A 27,615-nucleotide genomic window follows, 5' to 3' on the forward strand; every position below is an offset into this window, starting at 1 on the left:
AAATGTTTAATAAAAAAAAAATACAAGTTTGATATTCTTGCAATCGTAGTGTGTTGAAGAATCATATTGCCGGGTTATTTTTGCTGCAAAATGAACGTTGTCAAAACTAAAGTTAAAAATAAAGGCTGGTTGCTGCCGTGAAGATCGCGACCCCCAATTTTTTGTGGAGGCAAAGAGACCAAAAAACATAGATTTTGCTATTACAATTTATTGTTATTTTATATCTGGAAACGGTGATGCCAAAAGTATTACTTTTTGTATTTTTTTTCCTTTTTTTCTATATATCTATATACAGTGTAGATTCTGTCTCTCACAGTTGAAGTGTACCCACGACAAAAATTACACACCTCTCCATTCTTTGTAGGTGGGAAAACTTACAAAATCAGCTGAGTATCAAATACTTATTTTCCCCACCGTATGTGTATATTTAATATATTGTTTTGTCCCCCAAGAGATCATAAAAGATCTTGGGGGGACGTTGCATTATTATTTATATTCTTAAGGTTTGCACTGTAACTGGAGCATCCAGAGGAGCCCAAGTTATAGGGGAAAATGGCTCAGTTTAGTGATAAAAGTCACTGACAGAGAGAGGAATGAGCCCTCGAGTTCGTTAGTACCAGTGTTACCGCAATATCTCCCTCTTATTTGCCTTATTGTGCTTATTTTTGATCTCTTCTGCCAGGATTATTTTGCAGCATTTTTTCCGTTGCTGCACTTTATGGCAGCAGATCCCCATTGGTACTTTGCACTACCTCCATATGCAATGAATTTGGAGATTTCTGCTTCTTTTTCCCCTGTAGTCATCAGTGTAGAAAATGGAAGAGAAAACTGCAGGTGTCGGTTGAACAGGAAAAACTGCAGGTGTCGGTTTAATAGGAAAAACTGCAGGTGTCGGTTGAACAAGGAAAGCTGCAGGTGTCGGTTTAATAGGAAAAACTGCAGGTTTCGGTTGAACAGGAAAAACTGCAGGTGTCGGTTTAATAGGAAAAACTGCAGGTGTCGGTTGAACAGGAAAAACTGCAGGTGTCGGTTTAATAGGAAAAACTGCAGGTGTCGGTTTAATAGGAAAACTGCAGGTGTCGGTTGAACAGGAAAAACTGCAGGTGTCGGTTTAATAGGAAAAACTGCAGGTGTCGGTCTAATAGGAAAAACTGCAGGTGTCGGTCAAATAGGAAAAACTGCAGGTGTCGGTCAAATAGGAAAAACTGCAGGTGTCGGTTGAAGAGGAAAAACTGCAGGTGTCGGTTGAACAGGAAAAACTACAGGTGTCTGTCTAATAGGAAAAACTGCAGGTGTCGGTTGAACAGGAAAAACTACAGGTGTCTGTCTAATAGGAAAAACTGCAGGTGTCGGTTTAATAGGAAAAACTGCAGGTGTCGGTCAAATAGGAAAAACTGCAGGTGTCGGTCTAATAGGAAAAACTGCAGGTGTCGGTTTAATAGGAAAAACTGCAGGTGTCGGTCGAATAGGAAAAACTGCAGGTGTCGGTCAAATAGGAAAAACTGCAGGTGTCGGTCAAATAGGAAAAACTGCAGGTGTCGGTCAAATAGGAAAAACTGCAGGTGTCGGTCGAAGAGGAAAAACTGCAGGTGTCGGTCGAAGAGGAAAAACTACAGGTGTCTGTCTAATAGGAAAAACTGCAGTTGTCGGTCAAATAGGAAAAACTGCAGGTGTCGGTCAAATAGGAAAAACTGCAGGTGTCGGTTTAATAGGAAAAGCTGCAGGTGTCGGTTGAACAGGAAAAACTGCAGGTGTCGGTTTAATAGGAAAAACTGCAGGTGTCGGTTTAATAGGAAAAACTGCAGGTGTCGGTTTAATAGGAAAAACTGCAGTTGTCGGTCAAATAGGAAAAACTGCAGGTGTCGGTCAAATAGGAAAAACTGCAGGTGTCGGTTTAATAGGAAAAGCTGCAGGTGTCGGTTGAACAGGAAAAACTGCAGGTGTCGGTTTAATAGGAAAAACTGCAGGTGTCGGTTGAACAGGAAAAACTGCAGGTGTCGGTTTAATAGGAAAAACTGCAGGTGTCGGTTTAATAGGAAAAACTGCAGGTGTCGGTTGAACAGGAAACACTGCGGTGTCGGTTTAATAGGAAAAACTGCAGGTGTCGGTTGAACAGGAAAAACTGCAGGTGTCGGTTTAATAGGAAAAACTGCAGGTGTCGGTTGAACAGGAAAAACTGCAGGTGTCGGTTTAATAGGAAAAACTGCAGGTGTCGGTTGAACAGGAAAAACTGCAGGTGTCGGTTGAACAGGAAAAACTGCAGGTGTCGGTCGAATAGGAAAAACTGCAGGTGTCGGTCAAATAGGAAAAACTGCAGTTGTCGGTCAAATAGGAAAAACTGCAGGTGTCGGTCAAATAGGAAAAACTGCAGGTGTCGGTCAAATAGGAAAAACTGCAGGTGTCGGTCGAAGAGGAAAAACTACAGGTGTCTGTCTAATAGGAAAAACTGCAGGTGTCGGTCAAATAGGAAAAACTGCAGATGTCGGTTTAATAGGAAAAACTGCAGGTGTCGGTTTAATAGGAAAAACTGCAGGTGTCGGTTGAACAGGAAAAACTGCAGGTGTCGGTTTAATAGGAAAAACTGCAGGTGTCGGTTGAACAGGAAACACTGCGGTGTCGGTTTAATAGGAAAAACTGCAGGTGTCGGTTGAACAGGAAAAACTGCAGGTGTCGGTTTAATAGGAAAAACTGCAGGTGTCGGTTGAACAGGAAAAACTGCAGGTGTCGGTTTAATAGGAAAAACTGCAGGTGTCGGTTTAATAGGAAAAACTGCAGGTGTCGGTCTAATAGGAAAAACTGCAGGTGTCGGTCAAATAGGAAAAACTGCAGGTGTCGGTCAAATAGGAAAAACTGCAGGTGTCGGTTTAATAGGAAAAACTGCAGGTGTCGGTTGAAGAGGAAAAACTGCAGGTGTCGGTTTAATAGGAAAAACTGCAGGTGTCGGTTTAATAGGAAAAACTGCAGGTGTCGGTTGAACAGGAAACACTGCGGTGTCGGTTTAATAGGAAAAACTGCAGGTGTCGGTTGAACAGGAAAAACTGCAGGTGTCGGTTTAATAGGAAAAACTGCAGGTGTCGGTTGAACAGGAAAAACTGCAGGTGTCGGTTTAATAGGAAAAACTGCAGGTGTCGGTTTAATAGGAAAAACTGCAGGTGTCGGTCTAATAGGAAAAACTACAGGTGTCGGTCAAATAGGAAAAACTGCAGGTGTCGGTCAAATAGGAAAAACTGCAGGTGTCGGTCAAATAGGAAAAACTGCAGGTGTCGGTTGAAGAGGAAAAACTGCAGGTGTCGGTTGAACAGGAAAAACTACAGGTGTCTGTCTAATAGGAAAAACTGCAGGTGTCGGTTGAACAGGAAAAACTACAGGTGTCTGTCTAATAGGAAAAACTGCAGGTGTCGGTTTAATAGGAAAAACTGCAGGTGTCGGTCAAATAGGAAAAACTGCAGGTGTCGGTTTAATAGGAAAAACTGCACGTGTCGGTCAAATAGGAAAAACTGCAGGTGTCGGTCAAATAGGAAAAACTGCAGGTGTCGGTCAAATAGGAAAAACTGCAGGTGTCGGTCGAAGAGGAAAAACTGCAGGTGTCGGTTGAACAGGAAAAACTGCAGGTGTCGGTTGAACAGGAAACACTGCGGTGTCGGTTTAATAGGAAAAACTGCAGGTGTCGGTTGAACAGGAAAAACTGCAGGTGTCGGTTTAATAGGAAAAACTGCAGGTGTCGGTTGAACAGGAAAAACTGCAGGTGTCGGTTTAATAGGAAAAACTGCAGGTGTCGGTTGAACAGGAAAAACTGCAGGTGTCGGTCGAACAGGAAAAACTGCAGGTGTCGGTCGAATAGGAAAAACTGCAGGTGTCGGTCAAATAGGAAAAACTGCAGGTGTCGGTCAAATAGGAAAAACTGCAGGTGTCGGTCAAATAGGAAAAACTGCAGGTGTCGGTCGAAGAGGAAAAACTGCAGGTGTCGGTCGAAGAGGAAAAACTACAGGTGTCTGTCTAATAGGAAAAACTGCAGGTGTCGGTTTAATAGGAAAAACTGCAGGTGTCGGTCAAATAGGAAAAACTGCAGGTGTCGGTTTAATAGGAAAAGCTGCAGGTGTCGGTTGAACAGGAAAAACTGCAGGTGTCGGTTTAATAGGAAAAACTGCAGGTGTCGGTTGAACAGGAAAAACTGCAGGTGTCGGTTTAATAGGAAAAACTGCAGGTGTCGGTTTAATAGGAAAAACTGCAGGTGTCGGTTGAACAGGAAACACTGCGGTGTCGGTTTAATAGGAAAAACTGCAGGTGTCGGTTGAACAGGAAAAACTGCAGGTGTCGGTTTAATAGGAAAAACTGCAGGTGTCGGTTGAACAGGAAAAACTGCAGGTGTCGGTTTAATAGGAAAAACTGCAGGTGTCGGTTGAACAGGAAAAACTGCAGGTGTCGGTTTAATAGGAAAAACTGCAGGTGTCGGTTTAATAGGAAAAACTGCAGGTGTCGGTTGAACAGGAAAAACTGCAGGTGTCGTCGAACAGGAAAAACTGCAGGTGTCGGTCGAATAGGAAAAACTGCAGGTGTCGGTCCAATAGGAAAAACTGCAGGTGTCGGTCAAATAGGAAAAACTGCAGGTGTCGGTCAAATAGGAAAAACTGCAGGTGTCGGTCGAAGAGGAAAAACTGCAGGTGTCGGTCGAAGAGGAAAAACTACAGGTGTCTGTCTAATAGGAAAAACTGCAGGTGTCGGTTTAATAGGAAAAACTGCAGGTGTCGGTCAAATAGGAAAAACTGCAGGTGTCGGTTTAATAGGAAAAGCTGCAGGTGTCGGTTGAACAGGAAAAACTGCAGGTGTCGGTTTAATAGGAAAAACTGCAGGTGTCGGTTGAACAGGAAAAACTGCAGGTGTCGGTTTAATAGGAAAAACTGCAGGTGTCGGTTTAATAGGAAACACTGCAGGTGTCGGTTGAACAGGAAACACTGCGGTGTCGGTTTAATAGGAAAAACTGCAGGTGTTGGTTGAACAGGAAAAACTGCAGGTGTCGGTTTAATAGGAAAAACTGCACGTGTCGGTTGAACAGGAAAAACTGCAGGTGTCGGTTTAATAGGAAAAACTGCAGGTGTCGGTTTAATAGGAAAAACTGCAGGTGTCGGTTGAACAGGAAAAACTGCAGGTGTCGGTTGAACAGGAAAAACTGCAGGTGTCGGTTGAACAGGAAAAACTGCAGGTGTCGGTCGAATAGGAAAAACTGCAGGTGTCGGTCAAATAGGAAAAACTGCAGGTGTCGGTCAAATAGGAAAAACTGCAGGTGTCGGTCAAATAGGAAAAACTGCAGGTGTCGGTCAAATAGGAAAAACTGCAGGTGTCGGTCGAAGAGGAAAAACTACAGGTGTCTGTCTAATAGGAAAAACTGCAGGTGTCGGTCAAATAGGAAAAACTGCAGATGTCGGTTTAATAGGAAAAACTGCAGGTGTCGGTTTAATAGGAGAAACTGCAGGTGTCGGTCGAATAGGAAACATTTTTTTAGGAACATTTCCTAGAACTTTGTCTTTACAAAGCAAAATCTGCAATTACAGTGCAGAAAAACCCACTGTCCTCATACTGAACACGCAAACGTACTAACCAGAAAGGTTTCTCATTGGTAAGAGCAATTGTCAGGGTCAGATACCTGCGCCTCCAGGGCCCTCTACGACCTGGTTAATGCTTTTACATGTTGGCGTGCCGGGTATTCACACCTCTACCACGTGCAGAATAAATGCTGCAATAATGTGTTAGCGTAAACCGCTTCATCCTGACCTCTTGTCCTGATAAATGTCATTTAACGATTATTTATTTATTATGTTATATTATTTTTATTATGTTATATTATATATTATAATATATTGTATTATTAAATTATGTTATATTATATTAATATTTATTATTTTATTATTGTTTATTATTTATGTATTATATTATATTATTGTTATATTATATATGATTTATTATATTATTAAATTATATTATTACATTAATATTTATTATTGTTTATTATAATATTTATTATTTTAGTATTTATTTTGTTTTAGATGCTATTTTGTGACTCATTCGACAAATGGGTGTGGTTTAAATTCAAACAGGTGTGAAATGTGAGCTAGGACGTGGCTTGAAGTGCTGCAAAAATTGCCACAAAATAACCAAAGGGTGCGGTAAAGTAACATAAAAGCGTCTAAAGATGCAACAAATTTACAGTGAGCCACCGTGATAAAAGTAGCGCGGGTTCAGTCTATTCAGTTTTACGTTTTTCTATATAATGACAAGATTAGTAAATCTGCCCCCGGGAGCCGCCGTGTAAAGGCAGCTTCCGCTGTGGGAGACTCGAGCGCCCATTCATCTGAAAAGCCGCAAGGAAAATGCCTGGCTGGTCACAACATCAGCCTAGTAAGATGAGAAGTTTACCCCGAGGAGAGGGAGCGCTCTAATTTTGAGATTGGTTGTCTCTAATGAGACTGTCCTGCCTTATCTTAGCTCCCAGCAGTATAATAAAGCTGCCATTAGTTGCCCCACAAGCTCATGATGATGAGATGACTCTGATCACTCTGTCTCAGTCTATACGGCACAGCTGAAAAGAGAATTGCATAAAGAGCAACAAGGTAATGGAGTACGGCCCCCTTCTCAAGAGACCAGGGAGTGTCAGGAGAGCTGTATACTGATCATTATAGCGGGTATATACAGTGCAGCAGGCAGGGTACTTTATGGCTGCTGCAATAAATAGGAGTTAAAGGGTAGAGTTATATCATAAATTAGTACAGTCTCCAGGAACTACAATATATCAAGATTGTATTTTTTTTTTACGTGACTAGTTACATAAAAACTAACAAAAATAAGAAAATGTGTTGTAGTTTTTTTTACCCTTTGAAGTCTGATATTCATGCGGATCTATGTCCTGCTGTATGATTGCAGTAGTCACAAGTAGCCGCGCTCTCATCAGCCAATAGGTGTGAGCCTGGCCGGAGCGTGGCGGGGGTGTAGGATATAGCATTGCGGGGGCATATACGGATCTGTTCCCGTGGGTAACGAGGTCTTTGTCTTGCAGGATAAAAGGTTTCCTTGATAACTGGCACAGACTAGAGTCGTGGTTTTCAGCGCCACCAAATGTTTTAGTGAAAGTTAATGGGGACGTGGAGGAGGGCGTCCTGCTCAAGAAGATGGAAGAAGTCTTCTTATCAGCCCTGTGCAATAAACAGAATCAAGGTACGCTGCAATAATGCCCAGATAACCCAAAGTGCCCAGATAAATAGTGTTGTATACCAGTTAGAAATACAATATATACAATGGCCATATAACACCACAAAGTGGTACCGCGAAGGTCTGTACTTCTGTAGCTATGAGTGCTATTTGCTACCATGTTAGAAGGCCTTCCTTTATCTGCTTCTATCTGCCTTAATCTACATTTCTGTCTGAATCGCCTGTATTCATGAAGGGTATAAATAAACAAGCTCTTCCTATGTCCTTGGAGACTCTTGGCAATCACATGTGTATTTCTGTGCTTCTCACCAGCACCAAATGAGTTGGAGTTTTAGAATTACTCCCAAACCCCGAAGTGTGTGCTTCCAGAAATGTCTGAAAAGCCAATGCAAACCAATGTAATCCTTAACCACACAGGGAAAAAGCCTGAGAAGATCGAGGAGATCCCTCCACTACCAGCGGCAGCCCCTCCACCTCCACCTCCGCCATCCCTGCCACCTCCTCCGGATACCACCCACCATCCTCCTGCTGCACCGTCAGAGAAGAAGACCTCGGCTAAAAAGGCAAAGGGACAATCCAAATCCCCCAAAGGTCTTGTAACTTCTGTTTCTTCTTAATTGAGAAACTGTCCTGAATATCTGGCCAGCCAAGCCATCGTGAGACTCGTCCACCCCTCCAGGGATCCCGTGGACCCTTCTTCTCCCTACACCTGTACTGTCCTCACCGCTCTACTCCTTTTCTTGTCCTCTGCTGGACCTCGCCTGGATCTCTGCGTCTCTCCAGATAAACTGCCTCCTTACTAACCAGACTTTACCACCTGTCAGATTCTGATTTTCCGAACTTCACCATCATCTTACCTTTTGCCGGACCGCCTTCATTAACCACTTTTACGGGACTTTCTTCCTACCACATTCTTCACCACGTTAGCCTGTAAGCTCTCCGGAGCAGCGCTCTCTTTATAATTTATTGTTACATTTACTAATTTATACAGCGCAACAGTATAAGCTTGCCACCTTCTAAATAAATGCATAGGTGTAAAAACTTTGGACCTTTACATGCTACCATTCTCTTGGCTTGAGGCCACATATAGCGTTGGTCGAGACTCTTTGCTTCTCCTCGTAATATTCACAAGTATATGAGTCGTATCTGGTTGGTAAAAAAAATAAAAAAAAAATCATACTAGAAAAAAAAAATAGTTTAAAAAAATACTAAAAAAAAAATTGAATCACCCCTACCTTTCCCAATACAAAATAAAGAAAGGTAAAAAATTGTATAAAATAAACCAATACAGTATCGCCGCATCCATCAAAAGTCCGATCCATAAAATAAATCTATAAAGATATACAATTATTTAACACCATAAAGCATAAAAAAAGAAAAACAAATGGAATAAAGTAATCAAAATGTTGGATAAACATCAAAATTATTAATAAATAATTTATTTTATTTTTTTTTACAAAATTTCTGAATTTTTGGCGGGAACGAAACCCAAAAATCATTGACGGAAAAAAATAAAAATAAACAAAGACAAATCCTTTTATTTTTGTTGTTGCTAAAAATTTGTAATTTTATTTTCACTACTATAATAGAAGACAAACATATATAAATCCAGTATTGCCGTAATCGTACACACCTGGAGAATTGTGCTATTCGGTAACTTTTTAATTGCACATTGAACGCGATAAAAAAAAACAAAAAAAACAAAGAAAAACAAATGTCGAAATTGCAGAGGGGGAGGGGATGTTCGCCTTTTCACAGCACTTGAAAGTTAAAATTGCCTAGTTGGGAAGGGGTTAATTCTGCGGGAGTGTAAATTCCCGGGATCAAAGCTCCTAAGGGAAGGAGGTCCGGCAGTCAGACACAGCTGCGGACCCTGGGGAGAAGGCAGCAGCGGTTTATTACAGCTTCTGTCTTTGCTTATCCCGGCAACATGAGCGCTATGTACGGAATAGAAGGATCCACAATGCTGATACTTCTGTGGGACCCGGCGATCACATGATCAATGGGAGATTACAGGGTATGGTAGAGCTGCTGCGTCTTAGCTGCCATTGACTTACCTCCGGGGGTAGAGGCCATTTCCCCTGTAACTAGGGTGTTTTCCCCTGTAACTGGAGCATTTTCCCCTGTAACTGGGGTGTTTTCCCCTGTAACGGGGGCGTTTTCCCCTGTAACTGGGGCGTTTTCCCCTGTAATTTGGGCTCCGATAGATAGATTTATAGTAATTTTTATATTTTAGTTTTTTTTACATAATTTGTTAAAAACATATATATTTTACAACACCTTCCGCATGCTCTCTAATTAGTTGCTGAATATATTTTTATAATGTTCAGGGTTTTTGTTACTGATACAAAGGTCAAAATTCACAGTAAATTATAAAATTCTGCTTCCTGCAACCACCACTAGAGGGAGCTCAGGAGCTCACTGCATACTGTGCTGTATAAATTGTATGCAGTGAGCTCCCCCCGGTGGTGGCTACCGGGATTATGTATTAATTATCTGAGTGTTGTATTAGAGGTATCAGAAAATCAGAGTTTTTACTGCTATAAAATGTCACAGGATAAATGAGCGAAAAAAAAGCATGATGATAAAAAGCGGAGATTCACTTTAAGACATGGGTGGAGTCTAAGGCTCCTCAGGTATAAATCTGCTCCTGCATATAATAAAGTAGCACCCTCCCACCGGACACCTTTATCATAGACATCCCCAGCTGTATTATTAGGTTATAAACTCCAGTGGGTGAATACGGCCGTGTAACTTGTAGCGTGTTTTGCTCTTATTTTATCCTCCCAGATAATTCTGTGGAAAAGAACGACACTCCTCGGGGCAAAGACTCTGCGCCAAAGTCTCCGAAGTCAGGTAATGTAAACTCTTTATGAAGACGGAGCTGAATAGCGCAGCTCCAGAATGTAGCGTCCGAGTGCTGCAGAACAGATGCCCTTCTTTTGAATTCTCTTGAATAGGAGATGATCTGCGGCATCCGGCAGGGGCCGCTACACTTAGGATTGAGATGGGCTGTTCAACTCTGGGCAGTGTCGAAGCTATGAACCGCACTGTCTTCAGTACTGACTTTTTATTCTAATATCCATAAGGATCTCCGAGAGGTCGATCTCCAGGCAAAAAGAATAAATCTGCTCCAACTACACCAGAGCCGCCTACTCCTCCGCCACCTGACGGTCCTCCTCCTATAGTGCCAGGGTCACTGGAGTGGGTGTATGTGGACGAGCCTCTTCCACAGGTAAGTGTGGGCAGTCAGGGTACATCTAGACACTTGACATGTCTCCGATAATCAGCTATTTAAAGGGGACCAGTCATTTGCTATAAATAAGTATTCTTTTCTCCTGGTGTAAATGCCGCTGTTCTCCTGAATCCGGGGATGTTTTTCTTTTTTTCCTACACCTCTGCATTCCTGAGATATGGTGCCATCTTCGCTGTGTAGAAATCTAGCCAAGTGGGTGTGTTCTATAACGTTTCTTTGCGGGGGGGGGAACTAAGCCCAGTTGGCTAACAAGAGTAGACATGGAAAAAGAGGCCATATCTCAGGAATGGAAAGGCGCAGGAACAAAAGAAATACATCGCCGGATTCAGGAGAACAGCGGCATTTACACCAGGTAAAAAAATACATATTTATGACAAGTGACAGATTCTGTTTAAAAGAGACCTACTGTAAAAAATATAATGTAATAAATGAATATGGTACAGTATAAAATGTAGTAAATATAATGCAGTGTACAACACAATAACAAATGTCATAAAATAATAGAAAATAGAATATAACTCCTTTTGCTGATTTCTGTTGCACAGGAGGTTCCCGAGTTCCTGGTGCCCTACTGGGAGACCATAGAAAACACCTATGAAAACCACGTGAAGGTCGGACTGCGGAGTCTGAGACTCGAGCGGCACATAATGATCCATCACCTGTATGATATCAGGTGCGGGTTGGCATTTACATCCAAAAATCGCAATGAATTAATTTATCTCTAAAGTAAGTGCCCCCTTCAATCGCTAGGAACTGAGGGGGGCACAAGCCCCAGCTACTTCCGATGTTTCTATATCCTACAAAAATAGGAATGCTACACAAGTTCAAAAATAACAAAGCTTTATTATTTATCCAGTAATACATAAGAGATCTAAAAAACAAATTAAAAAACAATTGGAGAACATCAGACAGAAACAGGAACCACACAATGGTTTTTACTATATCCACTTAATATAGTAAAGTAACCTCCTAAAAATAGATGAGGCGTTCATAAAACCTGTGTGGGTACTGCAGGAAGTACCCCTGACGCGCGTTTCGTGTTAGCTTCTTCCGAGGGGAAGAAGCTAATGCGAAACACGTGTCAGGGGTACTTCCTTCAGGACCCACAAATGTTTTATGAACTACGTTATTCATACTCTTCTTAGGTTATTTTGCTTTTATTTCAGTATGGGATTCGGAATCATATTTTTTGCATCTTCTACATGTGTAGCCTGAAACTGTCTCTAAATAGTCCTATATTGAGCACATCAATAAGACTGTGTCCACTGACAACATGTGTTTATAATATGTTTCATGGCTCTGTATGTGATATATATATATATATATGTAAAGTGCATATATATATATATATATATATATATATATATATATATATATATATATATATATATATATATATATATATGTATACAGTACAGACCAAAAGTTTGGACACACCTTCTCATTTAAAGATTTTTCTGTATTTTCATGACTTTGAAAATTGTACATTCACACTGAAGGCATCAAAACTATGAATTAACACATGTGGAATTATATACTTAACAAAAAAGTGTGAAACAACTGAAAATATGTCTTATATTCTAGGTTCTTCAAAGTAGCCACCTTTTGCTTTGATGACTGCTTTGCACACTCTTGGCATTCTCTTGATGAGCTTCAAGAGGTAGTCACCGGAAATGGTCTTCCAACAATCTTGAAGGAGTTCCCGGAGATGCTTAGCACTTGTTGGCCCTTTCGCCTTCACTCTGCGGTCCAGCTCACCCCAAACCATCTCGATATGGTTCAGGTCTGGTGACTGTGGAGGCCAGGTCATCTGGCGTAGCACCCCATCACTCTCCCTCTTGGACAAATGTGGGAACCAGGCATGTAGAGTCCATCCGTTCACCTTTTCTGCGTCGCACAAAGACACGGTGGTTGGAACCAAAGATCTCAAATTTGGACTCATCAGACCAAAGCACAGATTTCCACTGGTCTAATGTCCATTCCTTGTGTTCTTTAGCCCAAACAAGTCTCTTCTGCTTGTTGCTTGTCCTTAGCAGTGGTTTCCTAGCAGCTATTTTACCATGAAGGCCTGCTGCACAAAGTCTCCTCTTAACAGTTGTTGTAGAGATGTGTCTGCTGCTAGAACTCTGTGTGGCATTGACCTGGTCTCTAATCTGAGCTGCTGTTAACCTGCGATTTCTGAGGCTGGTGACTCGGATAAACTTATCCTCAGAAGCAGAGGTGACTCTTGGTCTTCCTTTCCTGGGGCGGTCCTCATGTGAGCCAGTTTCTTTGTAGCGCTTGATGGTTTTTGCAACTGCACATGGGGACACTTTCAAAGTTTTCCCAATTTTTCGGTCTGACTGACATTCATTTCTTAAAGTAATGATGGCCACTCGTTTTTCTTTACTTAGCTGCTTTTTTCTTGCCATAGTACAAATTCTAACAGTATATTCAGTAGGACTATCAGCTGTGTATCCACCTGACTTCTGCACAACACAACTGATGGTCCCAACCCCATTTATAAGGCAAGAAATCCCTCTTATTAAACCTGACAGGGCACACCTGTGAAGTGAAAACCATTTCCGGTGACTATCTCTTGAAGCTCATCAAGGTGTGTCCAAACTTTTGGTCTGTACTCTACATATATATACAGTTTCTTCCTGAAAATGATTGCAATCACAAATTCTTTGGTATTATTATCTTCATTTAATTTGCTTGCAAGGAAAAAACACAAAAGAGAATGAAGCAAAAATCAAATCATTGATCATTTCGCACAAAACTCCAAAAATGGGCCAGACAAAAGTATTGGCACCCTCAGCCTAATACTTGGTTGCACAACCTTTAGCCAAAATAACTGCGAACAACCGCTTCCGGTAACCATCAATGAGTTTCTTACAATGCTCTGCTGGAATTGTAGACCATTCTTCTTTGGCAAACTGCTCCAGGTCCCTGATATTTGAAGGGTGCCTTCTCCAAACTGCCATTTTGAGATCTCTCCACAGGTGTTCTATGGGATTCAGGTCTGGACTCATTGCTGGCCACCTTAGAAGTCTCCAGTGCTTTCTCTCAAACCATTTTATGGTGCTTTTGGAAGTGTGTTTTGGGTCATTCTCCTGCTGGAAGACCCATGACCTCTGAGGGAGACCCAGCTTTCTCACACTGGGCCCTACATTATGCTGCACAATTAGTTGGTAGTCTTCAGACTTCATAATGCCATGCACACGGTCAAGCAGTCCAGTGCCAGAGGCAGCAAAGCAACCCCAAACATCAGGGAACCTCCGCCATGTTTGACTGTAGGGACCGTGTTCTTTTCTTTGAATGCCTCTTTTTTTTCCTGTACACTCTATGTTGATGTTTTTTTCCAAAAAGCTCTACTTTTGTCTCATCTGACCAGAGAACATTCTTCCAAAACATTTTAGCCTTTCTCAGGTAAGTTTTGGCAAACTCCAGCCTGGCTTTTTTATGTCTCGGGGTAAGAAGTGGGTTCTTCCTGGGTATCCTACCATACAGTCCCTTTTCATTCAGACGTCGACGGGTTGACACTGTTGTACCCTCGGACTGCAGGGCAGCTTGAACTTGTTTGGATGTTAGTCGAGGTTCTTTATCCACCATCCGCACAATCTTGCGTTGAAATCTCTCGTCAATCTTTCTTTTCCGTCCACATCTAGGGAGGTTAGCCACAGTGCCATGGGCTTTACACTTCTTGATGACACTGCGCACGGAAGACACAGGAACATTCAGGTCTTTGGAGATGGACTTGTAGCCTTGAGATTGCTCATGCTTCCTCACAATTTGGTTTCTCAAGTCCTCAGACAGTTCTTTGGTCTTCTTTCTTTTCTCCATGCTCAATGTGGTACACACAAGGACACAGGACAGAGGTTGAGTCAACTTTAATCCATGTTAACTGGCTGCAAGTGTGATTTAGTTATTGCCAACACCTGTTAGGTGCCACAGGTAAGTTACAGGTGCTGTTCATTACACGAATTAGAGAAGCATCACATGATTTTTCAAAGGGTGCCAATACTTTTGTCCACCCCCTTTTTTAGGTTTGGTGTGGAATTATATCCAATTTGGCTTTAGGACAATTCTTTTTGTGTTTTTTCATTGAAGACAAATTAAATGAAGATAATACCAAAGAATTTGTGATTGCAATCATTGTCAGGAAGAAACTGAGTATTATCTGACAGAATTGCAGGGGTGCCAATACTTTTGGCCAGCACTGTATATATGTGATGCTTATTGAATCATGATAACCTCTGCATATATTTGTATATGATAAGCTATAGTGATATATGTGGTTTTTTTGCATAAATTTGGCCAGCATTTAGCTATTATATGGATTTACATATACCATGTGAATTACTCCTATGAAGTCATAGCAGTAATTGACATTTTTCTGCACTGCCACTTTATTCATCTATTTTAGGAGGTTATTTTATCATATTAAGTGAATATAGTAAAAATCAGTATGTGGTTCCTGTTTCTGTCTGACGTTCTCCTATTGTTTTTTAATCTTTTTTAGATTTCTTATGTATTACTGGATAAATAATAAAGCTTTGAAATCTTTGACCTTGTGTAGCACTCCTATTTTTGTAGGATCTATATTCTGTTGTTAGGAGACCCAAAAACTAAAGGGTCATTAATAGGTATTTACTTCCGATATTTTGGTGCTATTGATTTCCCTCCGGTCATTGCTCTAGTAAGAAATCCTAATACATAACATTAGTGCCGCTCTGGTAGTACAATGCCCATTATCTTCCTGTAGTACCACCTCCCCCTGTGGCGCCTCTGTCTCATCCCTGTAATTTTACTCTACAGGAACAGATTTAAGGATTACCTGGCGCGGCCGGACCACATGCAGGAGTTTGTGTCTCAGTGGCAGAACGATTTCAACTGCATCGCTGAGGATATGAGGGAGGACGAGGAGACGAAAGCCGAATTACACCAGAGAGCGGATGTAGGTGGCTGGTAGTGAGGACGTGGTAATGTTATATCTGGGGCTTTCGGAGGTTACAACTTCTCCTTCTGGACACCTAGCTAAAATAGGGAGGGTACTTGCCCATTGGAGGGTACGTGCGGATTGGAGGGTACGTGCGGTTTGGAGGGTACGTGTGGTTTGGAGGGTACGTGCGGTTTGGAGGGTCCGCGCGGTTTGGAGGGTACGTGCTGCTTGGAGGGTACGTGCTGTTTGGAGGGTACGCGCGGTTTGGAGGGTACGTGCGGTTTGGAGGGTACGTGCGTTTGGAGGGTACGTGCGGGTTGCAGGGTATGCTCGGGTTGCAGGGTATGCTCGGATTGGAGGGTACGTGCGGATTGGAGGGTACGTGCGGGTTGGAGGGTACGTGCGGGTTGGAGGGTACGTGCGGGTTGGAGGGTACGCGCGGGTTGGAGGGTACGCGCGGGTTGGAGGGTACGCGCGGGTTGGAGGGTACGCGCGGATTGGAGAGTTTCTCACATTGCATTCTCCATACGTTTTACATTTCCACCGCATGGCAACTTGTGCTGCAGATTTTCACTGCGGAGACTGAAACCTGTAGCGAATCCTCAGCGTCTCCGCAGTTAATTCCGCACAATTTCATGCAGACGTGGAAGTTCCCTAGAGACGCCCCCTTCACGCTGCCTTTCTAGCTCCACCACTAGGTAACTACCCTGTAAGTCAGTGACCGATCACCCTAAAAAGCCTTTAAATATAACTAAGTATATACCTAGTAAACCTTATATAGCGGAATATCACTAAAGGATCCTATACACGTAGCACGCGGGCAGGACAGTCTGACAATCAGATCTTAGGGGGCAGTGCTGCCCAATCCTTCTGCTCCCTCATTGAATACATTCATCCTCGGCCAAACTGAGTAACTCAGTACTGCAGTACATGGTGAAAATAATACCACAAGCCGGGCTTTGTAGAAGCGGAAAAAATATATAGGGCTTTACCAGCATTCATGAAGTGCAGCAGATAGACTCTCATCACCACGTATCGGGCCACATGGGGCCATGCAAGGCAAAAACACAGGTGTGTGGTATTTATAGTGATACATGATAAGATTCTGTCTACAGCCACCACTAGGGGGAGCTCCTTGTATACAAAGATACATGATAAGATCCTGTCTGCTGCCACCACTAGGGGGAGCTCCCTGTATACAGAGATACATGATAAGATTCTGTATGTAGCCACTAGTGTTGAGCCACCCCCGTAGTGTTCGAGTTCGGTTCGGTTCGTCGAACACCCGTGTGTTCGCCGAACTGTTCGTCGAACTGTTCGTCGAACACCTTCGAACACCGTTAAAACCAATGGCAGGCAAACAAAAACACATAGAAACACATAGAAAACACCTTCAAAGGTGTCCAAAAGCTGACAAACTGCTCAGAAGACACAACTAACACATGGAAAAGTGACAAGTACATATAGTCATGCGAAAAGAAAAGAGGTGGAGGAGTAAAAGGAGGGGGAGACACAGATATAGGCATGTCATGCCCTTCTAAAATCCAAAAAGTGAGAAGCCGAGACGGCCAGTCCGCTCCTGCCCGTGCCACCTCCGTGTCGCCGGGTTTGTGCCAGAGCCGCGGTGAACCCTGACGGCCAGCCCCCCTCTCCCAATACTGGTGCCTGTCCGCTGGTGGGTCGAGAGAGCCCCCCTGTGGTGGAGGCAGCTCTAAGCTTTTTAATTTAAATTGTCCCTCTAATTTGAATGAATACACTTAAAATCCATTTACAAGGATCTATTGGAGGGCAAGTCTCATGCCAGCAGCCGCGTAATTCCAGCTCCAGTAGCGTCCACTAAAGCTGCTGCAGTTAAAAAGCTTTTATAAGGATCGAGCTCGGCTGTCCACCGCAAGGCATCCTAGTGCCAGTCCCAGCCCCTATGCCTTGGGGTGCCTCCTGATGCTCTTCACTAAGTATCCCGTGGTCCCGAAGCATTTCCTTTGAAAAAATTAAGTGTCCAAACTACAGGTGGTGTAGCTTGCTTAACAGCCGGGATAATCCGCTGACTAGCAGACACTGCTACTAGGCACAAAGTATTTCCTGGGCTAGATGCAGTTAAAAATTTGTAAGTAGATACTCTCGTTGGATGCTGAGAAAGCATTCCATAGAGTCTCCTGGCACGCCATATATGATTCTCTTAAAAAGCTTGGGGTAGGGGTCTAGGGGACCCTTTTATAGCCAAAATCACGGCTCTGTATCACAATACGTCACCTAGGCTGAAGATAAATGGAACTGTAGCACCGAGGGCTCGGTTGCTACAGACGTATTGCACCTCACCCAGAGGTGTGATATCTCACTCTCAGATAAGGATGGAGTGTGGATCAGGACCCGACACCTGCATGCATTACACCACATTGCCGTGGGGCAGGGCGACCAATATGCCCCTGAGATGGGCACGACAGTCCCTGTCCCTGGCTGGAGTGGGGGGAGGGAACACTGAGGAAGGGGAACCCTGCAGTGCAGGAGCAGGGAGGAAGCAGTTCCTGGGTGCATTGAGAAGGGAGTATAAAAGGTGGGCACCATCTTAGTTCAGTGCAGAGAAGTCTGAGCAGAAGTGGCAGGGAGCAGGGGCTCTGCATGAGCTCTGCTCCGGAGGCGGGCCTAGTAACAGAGGCCCAGGCCTGCAAGAGGGAGAAGGAAGGAAGAGGAGCGGAGAAGGCTCCAGGAACGAGGAATGAAGGGATCCCAGGGGTGCGGACGGGCGAGTCGCCACCGCACGCCCGAATCCACCTGCGTGGAGGGGTCAGGCCAAAGGGGGAGACCGGTCCCCGAACTAGTGGAGGCAGGAAACGACCCTCAGCTAGAAACCGGAGGCTCTGACATTTTATGTGGCGCAGCCCCTTGCTCCACCCGCTAGGAAGGCACCACATAGGGTCAGGGAAACTGGCGCCAAGTTTACCAAGAGGAGGCCCGAGGCAGCCGGACAGAAGTGTTGGTAAGAAAGGCCAGACAAAGGACACACAAAGGGGGTCATGTGAAGCGCTCCAAAGTTATCTGGGAGTTGTCTGAGCCCCTCACCTGGTGAGCACAGTACGACGTGGGCAGCCGTTACCTGCAGACGTGGTCTGGATAATAAGAACTGTGAGTAAAGGCCCTGAACTGCATCACTGACTCCGTGTCGTTACTGCTGCTGCCCTGCACCATCACCCCCATCCTCCGCATACACTGCCCTGAGGCTATACTCCTCCCGTGGGGAGTTATGCTACGCTCTGCTGCACCCACAACACCAGCCTTAGCGGTCTGCCCTGTAGCGGCGGTTCACTCTGACCGCAATCCACGGGTGGCGTAGTCGGACATTTAAACATCAAAACCACATAAATAGTTCCACCACTGGTTTGACCGCCCTGAGCCACGGAACCGGATCGCCGCCACGAAGACTACAACCACCAGCATCCACCAAAAAGGGTCCGGCTCCGAGTGTCCCAAGGCCCAGGGGGTGCGTCAGAACATTTTCATCACCTTTCACAATCACCAATGGGACAAGGCAGGGATGTCCTCTGTCCCCTCTCTTATACATCCTAGTGACGGAGCACCTGCTCTCATCAATTCGCCATAACCCCAATATTAGGTGGATTGAGGTGGGAGGCACCGAGTACAAGTGCTCTCTATTTGCTGATGATGTCCTAGTATATATCACTCAATCACATATATCCATCCCTGCTGTTATGGCTGAAATAGATCACTTTGTTACATGGTAAAATTTTAAAATCAATGCAGCGAAGTCTGAGGCCCTCGATGTCTCCCTCCCTAAATCCATATAGGATTCCATCCAGTCCAACTTTCCCTTTGCCTGGCCCTCACAGGGTATCAAATACTTAGGAATTCCTATTCATAGAGACCTCTCCCATCTATGTTATCTTAATTTTGGGCCCTTTATTGAACAATTCCATACAGACCACGGTTGGCAAGTTAGAACTGTAAGATTCACTACGTGAACCACTGGTGTTTTGTGGAAAAGCACATGTACACCGCGTTCCAAATTATTATGCAAAAAGTGTTTAGGAGTGATAAGGGAAGAATTTGTTTGTTTGTCAGTTAAACTCATTGATGGTGATGTGTGTCAGGGCTCTTTATATCACTGTAAGCAATTGCAGACACCTGTGCTAATTAGTTTGGCAGGTGTGTCCAATGAAAGGCAAGACTACTTAAGAAGGCTCTCTCACATTATTAAGCAGCCTACATTTTCTGCCAAAATGGGAAAGAAAAAGGATGTGTCGGCTGCTGAGAAGCAACAAATTGTGGAGTGTTTAGGTCAAGGCATGACTACAATCAACATTGTGCGATGATCAGGATGAAGTGTCTTGGCAATCAAGAAGTATGTAGCTGATTCACAGTACACACGTGTGCGTGCTGATAAGGGCAAATTGAGGACTCTTTCCTACAGGCAATTACGTCAGGTTGAAAGAGCAGCGGCAAAAAAGCCTTGTCATAGCAGCAGACAAGTTTTTGAAGCTGCTTGTGCCTCCAACGTCCCCCGAACAACAAGATGCAGGGTCCTTCAGAGGTTTGCAGCTGTGCATACGCCATCCTGTCGACCTCCTCTATCCACTTCACACAAGCAGAAACGGCTCCAGTGGGCCAAACATTACATGAAGACTGATTTCAAAACTGTTTTGTTCACGGATGAGTGCCGTGCAGCGCTCGATGGTCCAGATGAATGGAGTGGAGGATGGCTGGTTGATGGACACCCCACGCAAACACGGCTACAGCGCCAACAAGGAGGAGGTGGAGTAATGTTTTGGGCTGGAATCATGGGGAGAGAGATTGTCGGCCCCTTTAGGATCCCTGAAGGCGCTAAAAATGAACTCCATAATGTATGTGGATTTTCTCAAACAGCACTTCCTGCCATGGTTCAAGAAGAAGAACCGTGTATTTCACAGCAAGATCATTTTTCTGCATGATAATGCACCATCTCATGCTGCACATAAAACATCTGCATCTCTGGCTGATATGGGCATAAAAGGGGACAAACTTATGGTGTGACCCCCATGCTCCCCTGACCTCTACCCCATTCAGAACCTTTGGAGCATCATTAAAAGGAGTGTCTATGATGGCGGGAGGCAGCTCACATCTAAGCAACAGCTCTGGGAGGGTATTCTGTCCTCATGCAAAACAATTGAAGCAGAAACCATCCAAAACCTGACAAATTCAATGGACGAGAGAGTTCAGAAGCTCCTTTCGAACAAGGGGTCCTATGAGCAAATGTAATATCACCTAGAATAAAGTTTTGAGTTGAAAACTGTTTGATTTCAGTTTCTAACAACCTGCTAATGCTTATAATTTCAAAAATGACCATTTTTTTGGTCTTTATTAAAATGAAAAGGTTGATCGAAAAGTTTGGGGGATCTAAGAGTGTGGCAACCCAGTAGTCATGATTACTTCGAATTCTGACAATATGAGGGTCATGCTGCAGGTAGTGCAGCAAGAAGGCACTTATGTGTCTTGCGCATCTCGGAGCCCCAAAATTATTTTCCGGGCTAGATGCAGCTAAAAATTATTTTTAATTTTAAATCTGGTGAAGCTTATTATAGATGGCCTAATAGGATCAGTGCTGCACACTGCTACAAAGCCCAAATTATTTTCCAGTCAAGATACAGATAAACATGATTAGTAATTTGAAAGCTTAAAACGGTTGGTAGGGTGATTTTAACCAATCATCAAGCTTTTACTCTCCCCAGGATGACACAGGGGTAGAAAAGTCGTTTCGGATCCATGATTTGTTCATCTTTATGAACGTGAGTCTGTCTACATTATCAGTGGAGAGCCGCGTGCGCTTATCTGTCAGCACACCACCAGCAGCGCTGAACACACGTTCAGACAGAACGCTGGCTGCGGGGCATGACAAGATCTCCAAGGCGTAAGTGGCTAGCTCCGGCCATTTATCCAGATTGGAAGCCCAAAAAGAGCAAGGGTCCAGTGACACAGTCGTGGCTTCAATGTTTACTTGGAGATACTCCTGTACCATCGTCTCTAGGCGTTGACTATGTGTCAGACTTCTTGTCTCCTGTGGCCTTGCAAAGGATGGGCTAAAAAAGTGGTGAAATGATTCCGCAAAATTGATGTTACCAGCAGATACTGTGGTTCTGTTACGGTTTGAGTGCTGAACACTTGACGGTCCCACGGTTGGCAAGTTGGAACTGTGAGATTCACTACGTGCACCACTGGTATTTTGTGGAAAAGCACATGTAAGATTCTGCAACAGTCTCTGCTGATACTCCTGCATGCGTGCATCCCTTTCTATGGCAGGAATAATTTCTGCAAATTTACTTTTGTACCGGGGATCTAACAGTGTGGCAACCCAGTAGTCAGGATTATTTCTAATTCTCACAATTCGAGGGTCATGTTGCAGGTAGTGCAGCAAGAAGGCACTCATGTGTGTTGCGCATCCAGGAGCACCAAGTCCCTGTTGTGTTGGTGGCGAGGTAACAATCATGCTTCCTTCCTCTGTCCTCTCCCCCCAACCTCGCACAACAGAAATGTGATCAAGGTCTCCCTCATCTGATGAGTCTTCCATCAGTTCGTCCTCCACTTCTTCCTGGGCTCCTGCACCTTCCTCACTAGTTTGGCTGCTACCATGCGCCCTGGTTAAACCATCTCCCCCACCCTCACATGCCTGCCGCCTTGGTGCTGCCGACCGTCTGGACCTTGCAGATGTTAGCCCTTCCGCATACAACTCCTCCTCCTCTACTTCCTCCACCTCCTCTTGTGCCACCACCTGACTCCGAATTCTGTTTAACATGTGCTCCAGCATGTAAATCACCGGAATAGTCATGCTGATAATGGCATCGTCAGCACTAAACATCTTCGTCGCCATTTCAAAACTGTGCAGAAGGGTGCATAGGTCCCTGATCTGAGACCACTCCTCCAGCGTGATTTGCCCCACCTCTGAATCTCGTTGGCCCAGGCTATACGTCAGAACGTATTGCACCAGGGCTTGTCGGTGCTGCCACAGTCGCTGCAACATGTGCAGAGTTGAATTCCACCAGGTAGGCACATCGCATTTTAGCCGGTGAAGTGGCAGGCCCAACGACTTCTGTAGAGATGTAAGTCGCTGAGCTGCGGGATGCGAACGGCGGAAGTGAGCACACAGCGACCGTGCCCTCTGCAGAAGGCCATCTAGTCTGGGATAGTGGGCTAAAAATTGCTGGACAACCAGGTTCAACACGTGAGCCATACAAGGCACGTGTGTGACATTGCCCCGGCGAAGGGCCGCACCCAGGTTTGCAGCATTGTCGCACACGGCCTTCCCTGGTTTCAGGTCCAGTGGAGACAACCATTTATGAAATTGGTTCTCCAGAGCTGACCACAACTCCTCAGCTGTGTGACTCACATTTCCCAGACATTTCAATGTAAAAACCGCCTGATGACGTTGAGCCCTACTGCCAGCATAGTAAGGAGGTGTGCAGGATCCCTTCTGCGCAGTTAGAAAGCTTGTGGCATGACCAGACAGGCTTTGGGTGCAGGTGGAAGACCGAGAGGAGGTTGAGGAGGCAGAAGCAGTGGAGGAAAAATGACATAAAGAGGATTGACGCACAACTCGTGGGGACGGCAAGACTTGGACAGCAGCCCCTTGTCCTGCTGTCACCATAGTTACCCAGTGCCCAGTCAGCGACATGTAACGCCCCTGTCCATGCCTACTCGTCCAAGTGTCTGTGGTGAAATGCACCCTGTCACACACAGAGTTTCTCAAAGAAGCGGTGATGTTGTGTGCGACATGCTGGTGGAGCGCAGGCACACCTTTCTTTGAGAAGTAGTGCCGACTGGGCATCTGGTACTGGGGCACTGCGACGGACATAAGGTCTCGAAAATCCTCTGTGTCCACCAGGCGGAAAGGCAGCATTTCTGTAGCCAAGAGCTTGCAGATGGTGAAATTCAACCTCTTAGCTTTCTCATGGCTAGGAGGAAATGGTCTTTTACTTGTCCACATCTGAGGGACCGAGGGCTGGCTATTGTGCTTAGACGAGGTTGATAAGGGTGTCCCCGGCAAACTGCCGGTCTGTGAGGAAGATGCAGGCGGACATGTTAGGTTGCCTTGATCCAAAGGTGGTGCTATCGATGTCGAACAGCGCTCAAGACCAACTGGTGTTACCACTTCCAAAGAAAATGATGACCTGCCACTCACGCTGGCTGTTGCGGGTAAAGAGGTGGCAGGTCTGCGCCCCAAAACAGGTGTGACTGCTGTCCCCCCAGTCACAGAGGATGAAGAGGCCGCGGATGCACAAGATATGGCAGACGGTGGTTGGCCCGGCCGGCTAGACCGCATTGTAGCACACTGAGCTTCCCACTGCAACTTATGCTTCATGTCCATGTGCCGGTTCATGCATGAAGTACTCACACTATGTATTTTTTGGCCTCTACTTAGCTTTTGCTGACAAATGTTACAGATAACACGAGTTGGGTCATCTTTATCGATCTGAAAAAATGCCCAGGCTATGCAAGGCTTAGCACCCATGCGACCTGAAGAGCCACCACGACTTGTGGTGAGAGGCAGAGTTGTGTTTGAGGATGCAGTTGTTGACGTGCTTCCAGTACTACGTCTCTGTCCAGGAAGGCGCAACCTGACCTCGTCGTCACTAGCATCTTCCTCCACCTCCTCTGCTGACCTCATCTCTTGGCTGACTGTGGGTTGACAGTAAGTGGGATCTCCGACCTCATCATCATCACCCTGTGCGTTATCACACCCGTCGGCCTCAGAGCCAACCTGTTCCTGCCCTGACAAAAAACTAAAGTTGTCGCTCCAATCAGGTATTTGAGTCTTATCATCGTCTTCCTCATTGTCTCCACCAACAGGAGTTACAGTTTGGGAATGAGGGTCTACATTATGGTCAGAACCTTCTGCGTCTGGTCCTGGATCCGACTCATAAAGATTCTGGGCATCAGTGCAGATCATTTCCTCGTCTGGATTCACAGAAGCGCTGGAGTCGACCTCTGATTCCCAGGCTATAGTATGAGTAAACAGCTCTGCAGACTCAACCATCTGTTCTACCTCATACTCAGACGGGCAGCTGGAGATTTGGGAGCTGTGAGGAAGCAAGTGCGATTTGGGTGACACCTTTGAGGACTGGAGTATTTGTGATGTTGAAGTTGATGTGGAGGAGAGCCCACTTAAAGGAGCACTTGATATCCGTTGAAGCACCTGCTGTTTTTGTGCCTCATCTGGAATTTGTAGCGATTGGCGTGGCCGTAAGAAAGGGATCTTATCACATTGTCCGCTAAAAGAAGTAGACATTTTAGTTTGGCTGGAAGATGGTCTTTCTTCTGCACCTACCCCACGGACACAACCTTTTTTCCCCTTCCCAACACGCCTATTCCCCTTTCCACCAGCAGCAGGCCTTTTTCCACTCATTTTGGTGGTTAACTAATTCACAACTCTGGAGTTGTTTGCACAAAAAAACAATGGATGGTAACCGAGCAGAGCTGAGTGGCCAAACTGTGGTATTAGGCCAAAACTATTGGCTGGGTTAGATGCAGAAAAAAAATATTTTTAATTTGCAACCTGATGGAGGTCAGTATAGATGGACTAATAGACCAAGTCCCACACACCGCTAGAAGCCCAAATATTTTTTCAGAGCTAGATGCAGAAAATTTTTTTATTCAATTTGCAACCTGATGGAGGTCAGTATAGATGGACTAATAGACCAAGTCCCACACACTGCTAGAAGCCCAAATATTTTTTCAGAGCTAGATGCAGAAAAAAATTATTTTTAATTTGCAACCTGATGGAGGTCAGTATAGATGGACTAATAGACCAAGTCCCACACACCGCTAGAAGCCCAAATATTTTTTCAGAGCTAGATGCAGAAAAAAATTATTTTTAATTTGCAACCTGATGGAGGTCAGTATAGATGGACTAATAGACCAAGTCCCACACACCGCTAGAAGCCCAAATATTTTTTCAGAGCTAGATGCAGAAAAAAATTATATTCAATTTGCAACCTGCTGGAGGTCAGTATAGAAGGACTAATAGAACAAGTCCCACACACAGCTAGAAGCCCAAATATTTTTTCAGAGCTAAATGAAGAAAAAAATTATTTTTAATTTGCAACCTGATGGAGGTCAGTATAGATGGACTAATAGACCAAGTCCCACACACTGCTAGAAGCCCAAATATTTTTTCAGAGCTAGATGCAGAAAAAAATTATTTTTAATTTGCAACCTGATGGAGGTCAGTATAGATGGACTAATAGACCAAGTCCCACACACTGCTAGAAGCCCAAATATTTTTTCAGAGCTAGATGCAGAAAAAAATTATTTTTAATTTGCAACCTGATGGAGGTCAGTATAGATGGACTAATAGACCAAGTCCCACACACCGCTAGAAGCCCAAATATTTTTTCAGAGCTAGATGCAGAAAAAAATTATATTCAATTTGCAACCTGCTGGACGTCAGTATAGATGGACTAATAGAACAAGTCCCACACACCGCTAGAAGCCCAAATATTTTTTCAGAGCTAGATGCAGAAATTTTTTTTATTCAATTTGCAACCTGATGGAGGTCAGTATAGATGGACTAATAGACCAAGTCCCACACACTGCTAGAAGCCCAAATATTTTTTCAGAGCTAGATGCAGAAAAAAATTATTTTTAATTTGCAACCTGATGGAGGTCAGTATAGATGGACTAATAGACCAAGTCCCACACACTGCTAGAAGCCAAAATATTTTTTCAGAGCTAGATGCAGAAAAAAATTATTTTTAATTTGCAACCTGATGGAGGTCAGTATAGATGGACTAATAGAACAAGTCCCACACGCTGCTAGAAGCCCAAATATTTTTTCAGAGATAAATGAAGAAAAAAATTATTTTTAATTTGCAACCTGATGGAGGTCAGTATAGATGGACTAATAGACCAAGTCCCACACACTGCTAGAAGCCCAAATATTTTTTCAGAGCTAGATGCAGAAAAAAATTATATTCAGTTTGCAACCTGATGGAGGTCAGTATAGATGGACTAATAGAATGATGCTATGCCCAAAAGATTTTACTTCACTAGGTGCAGTAAAAAAATTGGTATTCTATACACAGGTGGTATATCTTGCAACACAGATAGGCTACTCCACTGACTAACACACTCTGCAATAGGCCAAAAAGGATTAGCTTTGCTAGATTCAGCCAAATGCTGTGAAAAAAACTTGCACAGCACTGGCACAGACCTGCCTGGCAAAAACTGATAGGAACTGATGTAACCTAGTCCTGAAAAGGACTCCAATTACAATTAGTCTTTACTCCCACAACCTATCTATTTAAGAGCACAGACCTGCCTGATAAAAGTCGTAGGAAATGCTGTAACCTAGTCCTTAAAAGGACTGCAATCACAACTATTCCCTACTCCCAAGCTATCTGTATATTTGTGCGAAAATTGGCTTGAAATTAACAAGGTATAGCGCACACAGCAACAGCGGTGCCGTCTAACACGCAGCTGCAGCAGTGAGAAAATGGTGGCGACGGGGAAAATGGCTTGGTCTTATAGGGCAAGGACATGTGACATACACTGCCAATGACACATGTCCTTGCTTGTGTGAAAAAAAGCACTTCGCTCCGTGTGTGCGCTGCTGATAGGCTGACAGATTGCACCTCCCCACTGCAAATGCGGGAAAGAGAAAAAAAAATGGAGATCTTCATTGTTCCTGCAGAGATCCATCCCCTGCCCCTCCCCCCGCCCCGCTGTACACTCAAACTGCGTATTAACATTAATTTTCATCATTACTGAGAAAAAATCCAGTTATGATTTTGGTGCACGAACAGTTATCGAACATAACCTCGAACAGCCGAATTTTTCTCAAATTGTTCGTGTTCGCCGACCGGCTCGAACACCGCCCAAAACAGCTCGAATTTGAGATTGGCGAACAGTTCGAGTAGAACAACGCTCATCTCTAGTAGCCACCACTAAGGGGAGCTCCTTGTATACAGAGATACATGATAAGATTCTGTCTGCAGTCACCACTAGGGGGAGCTCCCTGTATACAGAGATACATGATAAGATCCTGTCTACAGCCACCACTAGGGGGAGCTCCCTGTATACAGACATACATGATAAGATTCTGTCTGCAGCCACCACTAGGGGGAGCTCCCTGTATACAGAGATACATAAGATTCTGTCTGCAGCCACGACTAGGGGGAGCTCCCTGTATACATCACCACTAGGGGGAGCTCCTTGTATACAGAGATGCATGATAAGATTCTGTCTGCAGCCA

The 27,615-nt window shown here is 44.3% G+C and overlaps 1 protein-coding gene across 2 annotated transcripts in view; it reads left to right on the forward strand.

The window, feature by feature from the left end:
* Positions 1-27,615, forward strand: part of SPEF2 (sperm flagellar 2) — a 158,622-nt gene that overhangs the window by 69,586 nt on the left and 61,421 nt on the right. For both annotated transcript variants that reach the window (XM_073681592.1, XM_073681589.1), the window contains 6 exons: positions 7,049-7,206; positions 7,618-7,791; positions 9,991-10,056; positions 10,290-10,435; positions 11,002-11,129; positions 15,257-15,395. In XM_073681592.1, the coding sequence (XP_073537693.1) occupies positions 7,049-7,206; positions 7,618-7,791; positions 9,991-10,056; positions 10,290-10,435; positions 11,002-11,129; positions 15,257-15,395 (811 nt within the window). The remainder of the gene's footprint in view (positions 1-7,048; positions 7,207-7,617; positions 7,792-9,990; positions 10,057-10,289; positions 10,436-11,001; positions 11,130-15,256; positions 15,396-27,615) is intronic.

The sequence above is a fragment of the Phyllobates terribilis genome, unplaced genomic scaffold (genome assembly GCF_046119375.1).
Source record: "Phyllobates terribilis strain yellow unplaced genomic scaffold, ASM4611937v1 Scaffold_1__5_contigs__length_1240528914, whole genome shotgun sequence".
NCBI classification, from domain to species: Eukaryota; Metazoa; Chordata; class Amphibia; order Anura; family Dendrobatidae; genus Phyllobates; species Phyllobates terribilis.